Source organism: Dreissena polymorpha, chromosome 11 (assembly GCF_020536995.1).
Source record: "Dreissena polymorpha isolate Duluth1 chromosome 11, UMN_Dpol_1.0, whole genome shotgun sequence".
In the NCBI taxonomy this organism is placed as follows: Eukaryota; Metazoa; Mollusca; class Bivalvia; order Myida; family Dreissenidae; genus Dreissena; species Dreissena polymorpha.
The window spans coordinates 87037526-87055982 of NC_068365.1; the positions used below are offsets into that span (position 1 = coordinate 87037526).

At 35.8% G+C, this 18457-nt stretch overlaps 1 protein-coding gene across 2 annotated transcripts in view; it reads left to right on the forward strand.

Annotated features, from left to right (window-relative positions):
• Window positions 1–13752, forward strand: part of LOC127851463 (polycomb protein EED-like) — a 55858-nt gene extending 42106 nt beyond the window's left edge. Inside the window, exons 10-11 of one of the 2 annotated variants that reach the window (XM_052385254.1) lie at window positions 11679–11752; window positions 13524–13752. In XM_052385254.1, the coding sequence (XP_052241214.1) occupies window positions 11679–11752; window positions 13524–13647 (198 nt within the window). In that variant the 3' untranslated portion in view covers window positions 13648–13752. The remainder of the gene's footprint in view (window positions 1–11678; window positions 11753–13523) is intronic. The other variant, XM_052385253.1, reaches the window with a different exon arrangement.
• The last annotated feature ends 4705 nt before the right edge of the window (window positions 13753–18457 follow it).

The window sequence follows — 18457 nt, forward strand, 5'->3', positions numbered from 1 at the left end:
CTTTCCGCTATTTGACAAATTTAAAGGTGCTGAACATGAGCTATAATCACCTGAAATCTGCACGGCTTGGGCTGAGATTTCAAGTGACAACACAACTTAGTGTTATAGACTTTTCCGGAAATGACATTGAGAATGTTCTTGCAAGCGATTTTATGGCGATACGAAGCTGGGAACCAATTGCAAAGTCCATTAATTTCTCAAGTTGCAATTTGAAGTCAATTGAACCTGACGCCATTAAGAGTTTCAAGAAGCTGGACATGTTCAGCTTAGCCAATAATCCTGAACTTAATTTCACTAACATGTCCGGATATCTGGAAGCAATACGAGAAGTGAGCCTGGCAAAGCTTGATCTTTCTTACACAAACTTTTCCGTGAAGATAAACTTAAATGACTTCACAGTGGAAAACCTTGGAACACTGGCATTGCATGAATTAAACATGGCAGGAAATGGGTTAACCAGCATTGATGATAATTTGTTAACCTTCTTGAATCTTCGTAAACTGAATCTTCGAGACAACAAGCTTCAATCGATCGGGGTAGGAATCGCCAAGCTAGGGGGCCTTAAAATGCTTGATATAGCGTATAATGAAATAACTACAGTGTCTGAATTCATGAAGGACAATGTTGGAAATTTAGAGATGCTTGATCTATCCAATAATAAAATTGGTGATAAAAGTGGACTTGACCTGGCTGGAGCAGTAAAGCTTATTGAATTAGATCTATCTTACAACGAATTAGAGAATTTTGTTGTCCCAAGTACTTTAGCGAATTTGAAATCTTTAAAGTTGTGCTGCAACAAAATTTTGACTTTTAATAATGGAAATCCAGTCACGGGTTTGCACCAAATAACTCACTTTGATGTGAGCAATAACAAATTGACCTCTTTGAATAAATTCATGTTTCGTGACTCGAGAAATATTGAAGTTGTAACATTTGCCAACAATGAGATTTCCACCATTAGTCATCAGACGTTTTTGCCTCACTGTCCAAAAATCATTGATTTGTCTAATAACAAAGTTGAATCAGTACAACATTATGGCTGGCACAATGTACGAATGATAAATCTTGCATATAATGTAATAACAAATGTTGATGAACAGGCATTTTTCTTTCTGCATGGACTTAAAGAGCTGGATCTTCATGGAAACCTCATTGAAAAGTTGGCTGTTGATACTTTTTCACAGTCGACAAACATATCACATTTGAATTTGCAGAAGAACAAGATGGCCAATGCGGAAATGCTTGCTGGATTTTTAAAACCTCTGCAAAATTTGAAGAAGATTGATTTGAGTTACAACAACTTTACTGAACTAATGTTTGACCCATCTCCTTTTTCATATAACTTTGAACTCACAGATTTGAGAATTTCTCACAACAGGATAAACCATGTAAATCCTCTGGCTTTCTCAACCATTAAAAATCTAAAGGTTCTGGACTTTTCAAGAAATCCATTTAATTGTGGATGCGAAAATGCTGACGTACAAAAATGGTTGGAAACAACAAGCGTTGAAATAATGAACCAAGAAAACTTTGGGTATGTTTGTACCACGCCAGTGGTGAGAGGGAGCCGTACATTGATGACTTTCCACATAAGACTGTTTGAATGTAACCAAAACTTGTTTTACATTGTGATATTCAGTTCCATAGGTGGAGGTTCCATGTTGATTGCTGGTACGATTGCTACCATTTGTTTCTTGGTGAAGCGCAAGCGGAAGGGTAACTTGGACATACAGAGTAAAAATGATGAAAGTCTTGATCTCCTTGGTTACCAGAAAACTGAAAACATTAAAAATCTAGAGATTGAACCAATACCTCGTGAAGACTATGTGAGACAGATTCGAGACAACTATATAAAAGGGTCTGCCTCTCATACGCTAGTGGATGTGGAATTTGAGAATCCAAGATTGTATCTAAATCCTGAAGTGTATGATGTGAAGCCTGAGAAAAAGAAGAAAACAGAAAAGCAGAAGTTGGTTGAAAAAGAGCATTTGAAGAAGCTGAATACCCAAAAGGTAATAAATGGCCATAAGAAACCAGCAATAGACCCAAAGAAACTGAAGCACTATATTCAGATGTATGACAGTCTTGGTGATTCAAGGTTGACTCGAGCTAGAGATGTGCACAAACTTCAAAAAGACAGAGACAATCTGAAACAGTTTTTACATGAAATGGACAAGGAATACAAAAAGGTACTTGAAAAGAAGAAGTTGATGAAAGAAAAGCAGAAGAAGGAGACAGAGAAGAAAAGTAGGTCAAGATCACGGTCCAAGCATTCAAGGTCAAGGCTTCATCATTCAAGGTCACATTCAAGGTCGAGGGGAAACCGAGAATTGGTACGGATGGTTTCCCTGCGTCAGTCTCGGAGCATGCCTGATGTTCTGAGTTACGTCAATAGTCTGCCACGCCTTGCGTACGACGACCGAGAACAACAGTACAGGTAATGTCATTTTTAATGGTTAAGTTTATTGTAAAAAGTCTTGATGAGTATGAACCTTTTAAAGCTTGATTGCAAAAAAATCTAAAACACATTTTATTCTTTATATTAATAAACAGTTAAAAAGCATAATTAGTACAATTTGTATACTTATATTCACAAACAATTATGTGGTTAATTTGGCATTTAATTTGCATTTTATATCAGCATAAAAGCATCACTGTATTTAACAATTCCTATGGCATATCTTGGATTATTCTAACAATGTCTTCAACAAGTGAAACGGACATCTTTTCGGTATGTTTTGTGGGTACTGACATCACAAATACGCATGTGTGATTGTTTTTTCCTGAACAATTTCAGAGTATAGATAAAAGTAGATGCAATATTATAAAGACGCAATATTTATAAATTTGTGGTGGAATCAAAATAATTGACTGCTAATATTTGGTTATTGCTGTAATAACCAATTGTTTGCTGTCCCTATGTGTATCAAACCACTCGGTCTATAGCTTTCATTATTGAATTCCTATACAAAGGAAATCCAAATTGCTTGTTATTACTCCCATTACCTATGCTTGGCCATTAATTATTACTTGCATAAATTAAAGACTCATTTGGGATTTGCCACACAAATTAAAATTCCTCTCTGGCTTTTGTAAAAGGGTTTAATATCAATTCATTAAAAATCATAAGAATTACCATGTGCTTATTTGAAACCGCATACAAAGTCTTGCGGTATTTTATATACAATGGCTGATCACCTAAGCACATGACATCATTATCCCTTTCCTGCACATAGGCAAAGTGAAAACGACTATATGTAACCAGCATAAAACCAGAACAGCCTGTGTGTAACTGTTCATGTTTAATGCTGTTTGCTGCTCATCGGTATGGTAGGATTAGAAATGAAGCCTTTAAACTTTAATCTATTAAGAAAGGTTTTATTTTGATATTCTTAGGGACTGCAAAAGGACGAAATGTGTATGTGAGTTGTAAAGGGTTGAGTGATTATTTGACAAAATAGAAAATTTATTAGTCCCCTACCGGTTTTACTGGAGGAGACTTATGGTTTTTACTCCGTCTGTCAGTCAGTCAGTCTGTCACACTTTTCTGGATCCTGCGATAACTTTTAAAGTTCTTAATATTTTTTCATGAAACTTGAAACATGGATAGATGGCAATATGGGCATATGCACGTCATTTCATTTCTTTCCTACGTCAAAAATTATGTTGCTATGGCAACAAATAGACTAGAAATACTGCTGAAAATGGTGGTTTTCTGGATCCTGCGATAACTTTTAAAGTTTTTATTATTTTTTCATGAAACTTGAAACATGGATAGATGGCAATATGGGCATATGCACGTCATTTCATTTCTTTCCTACGTCAAAAATTATGTTGCTATGGCAACAAATAGACTAGAAATACTGCTGAAAATGGTGGTTTTCTGGATCCTGCGATAACTTTTAAAGTTTTGATTATTTTTTCATGAAACTTGAAACATGGATAGATGGCAATATGGACATTATGCACGTCATTTCATTTTGTTCCTACATCAAACATTATGGTTGCTATGGCAACAAATATATATTTTATAAATCTGAAAATGGTGAAATTTCTGACAATGGTAGAGCCGGTAGGGGACTTTTATTGCTTGGCAATAGTCTTATTAAATATGTTTTCATTTGTGTGGGCATCTATTGCAGGCACAAGAGGGTTCCAATCTATCATGTGGACCACTATGACCCCAACAAGAGGCACGGCTGGGTCCGAAGTATGGTAGACATCCCTCGTGTCCATCGCTCATCTAGAGATTTTCTCCGCTCCCACAGTCCCACACGGTCACATGTCCGGCGCTATGAGAGCGACATGCGCATTCCATATCATCGACTTAAGCCGGAATTCCGGGACGACAGAATCCCGCATGGCTACCACACGGTGTCACACGGACGACACGCCATGATGATCGATAGTCGCTTTACGGGAAGTCCTTGTGCAATGGAGAGGGCACTTAGCCAACAGGAAGTGGATCATCTGGAGGAGTTATATTCCAACAGGTTCATTGTTCGGGACTTCAGGCCAAGTCCCACGCGAGAGGCCGAAGTCCAGGTACACATAGAAAATGCTGCGCACAATGCAGCTGGCAAGATGGGGATTCCAAATGGAGTCCTTGTAAGAGAAGTGGAAAAAGAAACTTTTGGAAGCATAAATGCTGTGAATGTGGATGAGACTGCACCAAAGAGTAAACTGGCCGTCAAAACAGCTGAGAAGATCGTGCCTGTTGTGCGCGAGTATAATACGATCGCCAGCACCAAGGGAGCTCACCTTGGTAATGGGGTTACCACAAAGAGTTTCAAACCACAGAGACTCGAGAGGTCTGCTAGCGCTGACAATCATTTGAGCCCATGGGTTTAACATACTTTTGTGTATATTAAATATTTATTTTGACTTTGATATTTTTGTATGATTATTTGTAAAGCTTATTTAATCAATGTTTAGAACAAACTTTTTTTAAACTTATATGTATATGGGAATATCAGTTGTCTTAAACATTCATTTGCATGTTAGTCAATATCAAATTGAAGTTGGGAATATTCAAATTTATTTTCAGAATTTTCATTTTAAATTTGTTTTTTGCTGTTTTGACAATGAAAATAGATGAGTGTGTACATGTCATTAATCATAAATTGTCCTTTTGTTATGTGTACATATTTGTTATGAAGGCCTAATGACTTATTATTCTTTGCCATATCATATATCATTTATTGTATTGATTCCTCACATGAGCATATTGCACCCAAGGGTGAGTGATTATACCCTGGTTCAAACGTTAAGGAGGTGTACTGGAATCACCATAGACATCTGTTTGTCTTCCGTCAGTTTGTCTGTCCGCAGACATTCTCCTACACTTTTCAACATCAGATGTAAAACAAACAAACAAAAATTGTACCTTATGATTTTAGGTTTTGCATTTTCATTGTTATCCTCATGTGTTAAAAAAAACTAATTATGCCACTTTCTTAACTTAGAATTTCTGTTACATTATTATAATTACTATAGACTTAATGAGCAAAAATATTCATCTCTGAAACTGCAACATCCAGATATAATATACATGTATTTGATATAATATTGTGTATTTGTTAATTTTGTATTATTAATTATTTATATAGACGTATACAGCAATATAACTTAAACAACATTTTTCTCAGAACCAGAGGTTTAATATTTAATGATATATGTACATGGTTACAATGGGTGGGGGCAGTTACACTACTGTGACAAGTTGCAGTGCTGGTCTGCCACCATCCTTCATGATTTTCCCTTATGTGACCTTATAGAAAACTTCTTTACTGAGGTCAGATTTTGAAAATTGTCCAATATATCAAAGTAGTCACATACATTTTATTTCTTACAAAGCAAGGCAACCAGTAAGCCGGTAGTTTTTTTCCTATCTTGACATTTTTGAAAACTGAATATACTGTCAGAAAACACTGCTTTGATTTTGGCATTATTTAGAACAAATTTTATTTGTTTGGTCATCAAACAAAGTTTTTACGAAAGATGTTTTTACCTTTCAACTCCTTCCCCCATAAGAAGCAAAGTGCAAATGGCTTTTGCAACCAGCATAAAACCAGAACAGCCTGCAAGTAACTCTCAAGTCTGTTCAGGTTTTATGCTGTTTGCAGTTCATTAGCAACTACATGTAAGGCTTTGAAATTAAGCCTTTAAAACTTGAATCTAGTTAAAAAGGTCTTTAACTAAATGTAACTTTCTAAGGAACTACAAATGTGTCAAAAACTTATCTAAGTGGTAAAGGGTTAACATAATTAAAGATAATTTCAGGCTTAGGCAAACACTTGATTTAGTTGGCTTTGCTGCTTTTGTCCATCATTATCATTGTATGTCAGCACTTACCTTCAAACATATGTGAACGTGCAATAATATTTCAACATTATGATGTTATCACTTTAAACACAGATTAGCAACCCAGGTCCATCTTGGCCCTTTTGTTTCATATCCTATATTTTTCTGCATGAAAATTAGTTATTCATATACACATGTAATAAATGCATTACTATATTACTTATTTATTTATTGGTTATATAATGTAATCTATATTTTTATTCCCATTCATTATTCATACTCAATAAAAGTCATATACCTATTTTGGATTTTAATTATTATTATACCCCCACAAACGAAATTTAGGGGGGTATATGGGAGTGAACTTGTCTGTCGGTCGGTCTGTCGGTCTGTCTGTCGGTCCGTATTAAGTGTCTTTCACAAAGATTTGTCTTAAATTATAATATCTTTTATTCCTCTTTGATAACATGTTTTGATACAGAACAAGTATTTACATGACATGATTAAATTGCTATATGGAATGAACCCTTTACAAGTTTTTATGATATTAAAGCTTGTATTTAGCAAGTTTGCCTTTGACCTATTGTTAATGTGTTATTGATACATTCCTTGCCAATCAACAAGCATATGAATTATGCAATATGTATCACGTCTTAATATTAGATTCCTTTATAATAGTGGTGTTTATTGTTGGGTGGATTTTACAACATATTGTCGCTGTCGTTCTCAAACCTCGTAGCTCCAAAATTGTCAAAAATGTTTTTTGGTCTTTTCCGAATATATGAAGTCTGGCGCGTGTTTTGTGCTATATCTCGTAGCTCTACGCCAATCAGAGCTCTTGAAAAATGCACCTGACGAAATGTTGTAGCTTTATTGTTGGCTTTTTTTCCGGCGAAAAGTCGTAGCGACATCATTTCATCTATAGGTAGGTCATTTCGTTTGGACAAATTTGACAAAAACGTTTTTATATTTGCAGCTTCGAGGTTTCCTATCAGGACGAATTGTCGTACCTCATACTACGGACACGCCGTGCTCATACAAATGACACAACTGTGGTGACAAAATATCGTAGCTACCATTTCTGAACATCAGTATGACTTATCAGTATGACTTATGCGTCTACGGCTTATACCGTATTTTGCAGCTTTATTTGTTTGGTATTTTTACAGAATTTCTATTTCTAAAACATCGTTATAAAAAAATGAGACAGTTTTTTCTCTCTCCTGAAAATTTGGCATTTTGTAGCTACGAGGTTTGAGAACGACAGCGACAATATGTTTCTGTATTGACTTTCTATAATCACCTGGTAACGCCAAATATCCTTCCAAACACCAAACTAGAATATATGTGATGCAGTCACTGCATCTTCACTAGTTAAAAACTAGGTCACGGGGTCACTTAGTGCGTTTTAAACATTCAGCATGTTGTCCGCTCTCTAATTCAAGTAGTTTTCATCCGATCTTCACCAAACTTGGTCAGAAGTTTTATCTAGATGATCTGAAGGCCAAGTTCAAACATGGGCCATGCCAGATAAAAAACTAGGGCACAGGGTCACTTAGTACGTTTTACACATTGAGCATGGTGTCCGCTCTCTATTTCAAGTAGTTTAAATCCGATCTTCACCAGACTTGGTCAGAAGTTGTAACTAGATGATGTGTAGGTCAAGTTTGAACATGGGCCATGCCGGTTCAAAAACTAGGTCACGGGATCCATTAGTGTGTTTTAAACCTCACCATGTTGTCCGCTCTCTAATTAAAGTAGTTTTTATCCAATCTTCACCAAAATTGGTCAGAAGTTGTATCTTGATAATGTCTAGGGCAAGTTTGAATATGGGTCATGCCGGGTCAAAAACAAGGTCACAGGGTCACTTAGTGCGTTTTAAACATCACAATGTTTTAATCCAATCTTCACCAAACTTGGTCAGAAGTTGTATCTAGATGATGTCAAGGTCAAGTTTGAATATGGGTTATGCCGGGTCAAAAATTAGGTCACAGAGTATCTTAGTGCGTTTTAAACCTCACCATGTTGTCCGCTCTCTAATTCAAGTAGTTTTCATCTAATCCTCACCAAACTTGGTCACAAGTTTTATCTAAATGATCTCTAGGACAAGTTTGAACATGGGCCATTCCGGGCCTTAAACTAGGTCACGGGGTCACTAAGTGCGTTTTTTAACATTCAGCATGGTGTCCGCTCTCTAATTCAAGTAGTTTACATCCGATCTTCACCAAACTTGGTCAGAAGTTTTATGGAGATGATCTTAAGGCCAAGTTAGAACATGGGCCTTTCTGGGTCAAAAACTAGGTCAAGGGGTCACTTGGTGCGTTTTAAAAATTGAGCATAGTATCGGCTGTTTTTTGTGAAGACGACATGCAAAATAGTATGTGTCAATGCGGCATGTGGGTGTATTCGTCACGTCTGTGACAAAGCTCTAGTTTAAAAATGACCTACAAATAATACAATGTGTGTGACATGAGTTGATAGTGATTTCTTTATCAAATGAGCAAAACATTTAGATTGATTTTTAAAAAGCACAATGCTACCCTGATGCAGTGGTACATGTTTTTCCCAAGCCCTTGTGTGGCGCTGTGCCATGCCGCCATTCTGATGCACCACTTTGACCATTTCAAAGGCAAAGCCTTCACACACCCTTATCATTAACATCTTAATTGCCTCTTGACCAATTTGTTAGCATAGATGTCTGCAAAATCAGCGTGATGCTCCGACTGTGCTTGATTTACTTCATATTCATTCATGCTAAGCGAGTAGATTCCTTTTCCATGCTCGATTGATAGCCGTGTTTTATGGATTGCCTTCGTTATTTTCCAAGATGGCGGACAATACATAAAATAAATACTCTTGTCAACGTAGAAGAGAAATAAAAATCAAATTTACAATGGACATTATACATTTTGAAGGGATTAATCAAATTTGTATGTCTATTTAACAATGGATAATACGTTTAAGATTCAAGCAACAAACATTTATTACTTATCTACGCAGTGAATGTATGTCATGGAAACAAGTTTTTGCAAATTGGAGTTCAGTGTACTTGCAAAGTAAAAATATTGTTCACGCTGTACACAGTACAGTTTGCTGAAACAGCATGGAACTAAATGGAAAATATTGTAAGGTAAACATATCAAATATATTTATTAAAATCAGCTAAATACATCAATAACACAAGAACAAAACTTAATTATGTTATTTTATATTTGTTAATTTTTCCACCAAACAGCCACTTATGCACTTAAATGCCCTCTGCCCACCCAAAAAACAAACAAACTGGGTTATTGCGCTGTTTTTGCATTTTTTGGCATAAACCATAAAAACCATTAAATTCCCTTTACAATCAAATGCGCCATGCCCTTATGCCCACCTGGGGAAATGACAGGTTAATTATAGTTTTTTACTTTAATTAACCTTTCATTTTCCAAAGATCAGAGATCAACTTTGACAATAATACAGCGTGTTCAGACTGCATCTCAGTCATTATGGAATTTCAAATAACCATCATATAAAGATGGCCTGTGGTGTTTAAGACCCTTGCTGGTGGATGAAAAGTCATGGTGGCACTGGGAGGTCAGTGGTCAAGTCTAAACTGTAACTCAAATATTTATCATTTTAGACTAAACAATTCATTGCAAATCAAGCAGGTACAGATCATTTTAATAAGGGAAGTAATATTTTTGTATTATATCCCTTTAAAAATTATTACTTCCATTGTAAAAATTATCTGTACCTGCCAAATGATTAAAAAAAAAAAAAAAGCCACGGAGTAGGGGGCATTGTCTTTCTGACGAACACATCTCTTGTTCCTTTGTATAAACGAGTTTTTGCCTGTTAGAAAGCATGTGATCTGGCAATCATCATGTCATGCCATGATTAATTTAATATATTCAACTCAAATAAAATATGGTATGAAATAAAAACTCATGTCAGGTCCTATGTATCATATATTAATAATTTTAAATTTTAATATACCAGATTTTCTATTAGACATGTTTGAATTAGTCTAGGGTACCAAGGTTCCAAACATATACAAAAAATAACTTGAACTGGTTGCAGAATTTTTTTCCAACAAATCATGAAGAAAATGGAACTTCACTAGTATGCTTCTTTTAAGTTAAGTATGCGAGGATTGTAACATAGAAAATTGAGCAGTGTCATGAACAATGATTGACATTTGGTTTCAGTTGGTTTTACACACTGGAGGCCGTTTCATAAATGATACTACAACAATTTTAACTTTTTTAATCTTAATAAGTAGACAAACTAGCTCACCATGCTCGTCAAATATATACGGCGCATGAGATGCCAATGTAATAAATTAAGTTATGAAAATTTATAATCATATGATATGGACTTTATAGCAATTATGTATCTTTGAAAAATGTATCGTATCGTAAATGTGTACTTCGCTGTTTATTGAAACGGTCCCCGGGAGTTAAGACGTGTTTAGTAATATGTGCAAATATATATATACTTCCTGTAACAAAGTTAAAAGGGGTAAACTGGAATAACACAATAGACTTTCCATCTGAGTGTGTGTCTGTAAGACACAATCTTGTCCAAAGGTGTTTCACTTTAAAGGTCGCCTAGTGTAGTGGATATGGTGTCCCCATAGCAACCAGTAGGTCATGAGACCGATCTCCACTGTGGGAGCATTCTTTAGATCTCCCCAATAGACACCAAGTACTGATTCTAGTTCCAGGAAACGGACTCAAGAGTGTTTAGAATAAGCCTTGGGCTTTCGATGCAATCGAGCTGAAATTAATAGGTTTACGCTAAAAGTGGTTACTTTTGTTCGTAAAACAACAGAATGTGCTGGCATGGTTTCATATTCGTATTACAGTGTGTGTTAACAATTACAAAATTTACACCATTTTTTCAACTTAGACATTCTTTAACATTATGCTACATATTTCAACGTGCAGTTTGGGTTGGGGGGGGGGTAATGCTACTAAAGACTTTTATTCCAAAACCAATGTCTAGTTCTGTTTTTGTCATTTTCTCTTATTACAATGGATTGTGTCTTGTTTGTCATGTACAATGTTTTAATCACACTTAAACTAATAAACAGACAGTGACAGTTAATGTGCCAGTTTGAAAAATTATTTCATTTTTTTAAACTGCAAGTATAAATTAAGGTAAAGAAATGTTTACCCGTTCGTTAAAGAAATAATGTTGCTCTGAAGAATAGCAGCTGTAAAAACTACACTCTTAATGATGTCCACTTAGGCTAAGCATAAAAATTGCTTGTAGTGACATTTACAGTTATTTGCTGCTGTGATCATATTAAAAACAACATTTCCTTGTATAGATCTTTTGAGGAGTTGTTTTATCAAGTTTCTCAAATGAGTTTTGTTCTGCTTCAGATGATGGCCCTGGGCAATCAAGTAGGCCGAGTGTTCGTCTGGGACATTGATGTGGAGGATCCCGTGTTAGCCAAGTAGGGTTGGAATTAAATGAGCCTCATGCTGGGAAAATGGGGCTTAATGCATGTGCAGTCTGCACAAGCTAATCAGGACGACACTTTCTGCCTAAAGCGGATTTTTATGCTGCCTGAAAAAATAAATATTTAAGAGACTTACTTTTAAGGAAACAGTAACATAAAATTGAAATGTGCTGTCTCTTAATGAGCCTGTGAAAACTGCACAGGCTATTCTTGGACGACAATTTACGCACAAGCACTTGACCCACTTATGCAGATGAAGGCTCTCATTATGCTGAGAGCATATTTTGAATATTTTCATTTGGGAACTTCAAGATTTTCATGTTCCTTCATTTTTAGCGATAATTTTCACTGAATAGTCCAAGCTTTACTACTAACCCAAATATCAGCATCAGCATAATGCTACAAGTTAAAGAAAACATGCAACTTTCCATATCACTGTTTCTAATATAGGTATTAACTTGATACGTCAAACATCCATTCATTGTCTGTGATTAATAGCTGAATTCCATAACTCTGATTTGCAATTTAGTAGAATTTTGACCCATTTTGTATTAAAAATTTGTAAAGGTACACGCGCAACACCTCGGTATAGCTGTTTCCAGTACACGTACTCAATTGAAACTGTACAATATTTATCATTGTGACATGTCTCTGTCTCTAAGTTCATTAACTCAGACCGATAATTATACCCCCGTTACAGTTGGTAATGAAGGCTATATAGGAACCACTTTGTTGGTTGGTCTGTCTGTCCAGAAAATTTATGCGATCTTCACCAAACTTGGTGAGAAGTTGTATCTAGATGATGTCTAGGTCATGTTTGAATATGGTTCATGCCTGTTCAAAAACTAGGTCACGGGTCACTAAGTGCGTTTTAAATAGAAAGTTGGTCCGGACCATAACTATGTACTTTATCGTTAGATTTTAAAATGATTTGGTACATTTGCTCACCATCATGGGGTGTGTCATGCAAAAAAAGTATGTCGATATCTCCAAGGTCAAGGTCATACTTGGAGTTCAAAGGTCAAAATATCCATAAATGAGCTTGTCCAGGCCAATACTTTGCCATTTATTGTGAGACTTTAAAATCATTTGGCACATTTGTTTACCATCATTGGATGGTGTGTCATGCGAAAGAATTATGTTGATATCTCCAAGGTCAACGTCACACTTTTAGTTCAAAGGTCAATAAATGAGCTTGTCTGAGCCATAACTATATCATTCATTGTGAGATTTTAAAATGACTCTGTACATTGATTTTGTTCACAGTCATTGGACAGCGTGTCATGTGAAAAAAATTAAGATTTCAAAGGTCAAAATGTCCATAAAAGATAATGGCATAATAATTCTTAAGAATCACCATAAATTAACTTCTCTTGTTTTGTGAAGACAGCATGCTAAATATACTTTGTCAATGCAGCATTCGGGGGTATACGTCATGTCTGTGACACAGCTCTAGTTGACTTTTGTTTATTTAATATGCTGCTTTGGTTTTGATTGTAAAAGGTTTCTTCAAAATGTTTGAATTTTTATTTTAAAAATTGATTTTTTTTTAAATTCTTTTTTGTTGATTTTAAAAAGTTAATCATAATAATTAATTAAGATGAACTGCCATGATTGAAGTTGATTATTCATTGGTTAAATTAGAGTAATTAAAGTAAAAAGATTAATTTAACCAAATTCACAGTAAACATTTTAATTTGAACACAAATATTAAAGCATTAATTACATATTACCTTTAAAGATATTTCCTGGTTTGCCACTTCAGGTGTTCAGTTCTGACTCACAACAAATGCTACTCGGCTGTGCGGCAGACATGTTTCTCTCCAGACGGTGAGACCCTACTAGCAGTGTGTGATGATGGAACAATATGGCGCTGGGATAAACTTTGAGACCATGGTTGTGATTGCAAAATGTTGTGTTTTACAATGTTTTAGACAATGATTGTGATGGCACAATTTTGTGTTTGAACAAACCGGAGACCATCTCATATGATCATGACACAATTTTGGATTGCCCCATACTTTGATACCGCCCAATTGCTTTGAATGTTACTGCAGGAATGTGTGAAGCATTGCTTATGACAGTGAAATACTGCTTGTTCCTTCAATTGCTTAGTGGTTGGAGAAAGCATATGATAAATAAAATACTAGTTAAACAATTTGTATTGAAACAGTCTGTGGTTGAAACAGTTGCCTATAATAAGTATTTTTAGAGCATTTTTTATTTTGTGGGCTACAATTAACGGTCATGAATTTTTAAAAAAAGTAGACATCTTTATTCTTCGCGGCCATGTTTCAATTGAAACAAGTCATTTGCAATGTTAACTAAAAGCAACTGCAAGGCTTTATTGTCATGTTTATGTCCTCAGCATCTGAGCATGCTTTGAGGCATACACTGTTTGGCCTTGCCTATTTGCCAACTGTCTGTCCTTAAATGGTTAACACATAATAACAAATTTGGTATAACATCAATAATGCGTCCTACATAAATACTGACCTGGATCTTGTCATTGCACATTATCAACACACCTAGATAACTTCTACCTCCTTTCGACCTTCATATGACCACCTGTTGGACATAAGGTATAACCCAAATATGTGTTGTGTCTTAATTCAATAATGCTACCTGTAAAGCTTTGAAAGGTGCAAGCATGATATCTCTGTTCTCTTTCTGCACACCTAATCACCTGACTTCAACTTGACCTAAACATTGACCTATTTTGGGTCTCACACTTATTCATACAATGTTTGGTGAACCCAAAATGAAATGCGTTTTGTCTAACATCAAAACTCCCTGGTAAAAAGATTTGATACATGCGTCAATGTTATCTGTGAACACTGTCAACACATCCACATTACCTGACCTTATTTTGGCCTTTATATTGACATACTTTTGGACTTATTATGCCCCCCTTCGAAGAAGAGGGGGTATATTGCTTTGCACATGTCGGTCGGTCTGTCCACCAGGTGGTTTCCGGATGATAACTCAAGAACGCTTAGGCCTAGGATCATGAAACTTCATAGGTAGATAGATCATGACTCGCAGATGACCCCTATTGATTTTGAGGTCAAAGGTCAAGGTCATGTTGACCCGAAATAGTAAAATGGTTTCCGGATGATAACTCAAGAACACATATGCATAGGATCATGAAACTTCATAGGTAGATTGATCATGACTTGCAGATGACTCCTATTGATTTTGCGATCACTAGGTCAAAGGTCAAGGTCAGGGTGACCCGAAATAGTAAAATGGTTTCCGGATGATAACTCAAGAACGCATACGCTTAGGATCATGAAACTTCATAGGTAGATAGATCATGACTCGCAGATGACCCCTATTGATTTTGAGGTCAGTACGTCAAAGGTCACGGTGACCCGAAATAGTAAAATGGTTTCCGGATGATAACTCAAGAACACATATGCCTAGGATCATGAAACTTCATGGGTAGATTGATCATGACTCGCAGATGACCCCTTTTGATTTTGAGGTCACTAGGTCAAAGGTCAAGGTCACGGTGACCTGAAATAGTTAAATGGTTTCCGGATGATAACTCAAGAATGCTTACGCCTAGGATCATGAAACTTCATAAGTACATTGATCATGACTCGCAGATGACCCATATTGATTTCCAGGTCACTAGGTTAAAGGTCAAGGTCACGGTGACCCAAAACAGTTAAATTGTTTCCGGATGATAACTCAAGAACGCTTTTGCCTAGGATCATGACACTTCATAGGTACATTGATCATGACTGGCAGATGACCCCTATTGATTTTCAGGTCACTAGGTCAAAGGTCAAGGTCACAGTGACAAAAAACGTATTCACACAATGGCTGCCACTACAACGGACAGCCCATATGGGGGGCATGCATGTTTTACAAACAGCCCTTGTTAATTTAGAAGGTCAATCTTCTTAGTTAATACAAATTCACAGTTAGTTTAACATCAGTTCTACTTACTTAAAAGCTTAGATTCTCCCATTCAACACTCAAACCACCCACATCACCCAGTGTAATGTTGAAAGTGACACAGATCGCCTTTTGGACTATTTAAATGGGCCAATTTATCAATTATGACAATGCTAATGACATCTGCAGGTATTGACCTCGGTATCTTGTTTATTTCACAAATGTTTTAGCATTAAGAACTTTATGTTGTACATAATAAAGGGAAGTAAAGCTAGTTACATATGTTTTGTATTGTTTACAAAGAATACAAAAGTTTAGCATCTGATGCAGTTTAAAAAGCAGAGTTTATAAATAGTCATCTTCATTTTTTTAAATATATTTAAATAACAGCAGCGTTAAAAAACACATTTGAAGTCAACGTTCATAACTTAACTAAAATGTTTTAAAAGAAAAGCATGCATCAGTGTTAATTGTAGATTTGTTTCGATGAAGCAATTTGTCATGGTGTTTATCAGAACAGCATTATACTATACTTTCTAAGAAAATACTTCAATAGTTGAACACATAATACTTACTTTCATGATGGAATTAGGAAAACTATTTAAAAAAATCAAATTAATTCAGAAAATGATTCTTTACAAAAGAAGCTTATATAACCATTTGTATTGTAAAAAAGAGTTTGCCCTTTTATAAAACTTTGAAATACTATTTGCTTTCTTATAAATTTACAGTTAATGTCTGTTGAGCTTAAGTAAACTGTGTATTTCTGACTGAAATAAATAAATGTTAATTTTTTAATCTATCTCATTTTATATATTTCTAAGGTAAATACGAACAATCAGACAATATTTTTTGCGCATAGCTAAATGCTATAGACCCAACAGTAAACTGCGGCTATAATTTTCAAAAGATATATTGTGTATTAAGCGTATCAAACAGACACACAGATAAGGAAATCTACTCTCTGAATACCAAAACAGATGCACAAGTTATCACGAATATACGCATATAAAGCTTTATATGAATAATATAAAGACAAATGCACATGCTTATTGTGTTAAGAGAGATTTAGCCATGCCAACTAAATTGTGCAGTGAACCAAATGCACATGTTCGGTACAGGTCCCTTCAAGCCACAATTGTAAAATGATAATCAAAATTGGGCAAGCATTTAGAAACTATGTCAGGAAACAATCCTTAAACGCAACATTGTTAAGGGTGGCTTAAAGCAGTGTTTTGCAAAAAAATATGTCTTCAAGACACACTAAAGGAAGATCACAACAATTTTTTCAATTCGAAATTCCAACTAAATTGCACTGTCCGGAATACATTTCACTTACGGTCTCCTTAATTTAAGAATAAACTGGTCGCACGTTGCACATATAACGTATAATTGCTCTAATACAACTCTGTGATCTATTGATGCACGACTGTTTGTTGTTGTTTTGGTTTTCTTTTTAGCTCACCTGAGCACAACGTGCTCATGGTGAGCTATTGTGATCGCTTTTTGTCCGTCGTGCGTTGTGCGGCGTCAACATTTGCCTTGTTAACTCTCTAGAGGCCACATTTATTGTCCAATCTTCATGAAATTTGGTCAGAAGATTGGTCGCAATGATATCTTGGATGAGTTCGAAAATGGTTACGTTTGCTTGGAAAACATGGCTGCCAAGGGGCGGGGCATTTTTCCTAATATGGCTATAGTAAAATCTTGTTAACACTCTAGAGGCCACATTTATTGTTTGATCTTCATAAAACTTTGTCAGAAGATTCATCCCAATAATATCTTGGATGAGTTCGAAAATTATGCCGGTTGGTTGAAAAACATGGGCGCCAAGGGGCGGGGCATTTTTCCTTATATGGCTATAGTAAAACCTTGTTAACACTCTAGAGGTCACATTTATTTTCCAATCTTCATGAAACTTGCTCAGAAGATTTGTCCCACTGTACCTTGGATGAGTTAAAAAAAATGGTAACCTTTGCTTGAAAAACATGGCTGCCAAGGGGCGGGGCATTTTTCCTTAAATGGCTATATATGGCTTTAGTAAAATCTTGTTTACACTCTGGAGGCCACATTTATTGTCCAATCTTCATGAAACTTGGTCAGAAGATTCATCCCAATAATATCTTGGATGAGTTTGAAAATGATGCCAGTTGGTTGAAAAACATGGCCGCCAGGGGGCAGGGCATTTTTCCTTATATGGCTACAATGTATATAGACCTTGTTTACACTCTAGAGGCAACAATTAATGTCCAATCATGATGCAATATGGTCAGAAGATTTGTCTTAATGATATCTTGGATGAGTTCAAAAATGGTTACGTTTGCTTGAAAAACATGGCCGCCAAGGGGCGGGGCATTTTTCCTGATATGGCTATATAAGGCTATAGTAAAATCTTGTTAACACTCTAGAGGCCACATTTATAGTCCGATCTTCATGAAACTCGGTCAGAAGATTCATCCCAATAACATCTTGGACAAGTTCAAAAATGATGCCGGCTGGTTGAAAAACATGGCCACCACAGGGGCGGGGCTATTTTCCTAATATGGCTAGAGTAAAACCTTGTTAACACTCTGGAGGTCACATTTATTTTCCGATCATCATGAAACTTGGTCAGAAGATTTGTCCCAATGATATCTTGGATGAGTTCGAAAATGGTTTTGGTTGCTTTAAAAACATGGCCACCAGGGGCGGGGCATTTTTCCTTATATGGCTTTATATGGCTATAGTAAAACCTTGTTAACACTCTAGAGGCCACATTTATTTCCAATCTTCATGAAATTTGTTCAGAAGATT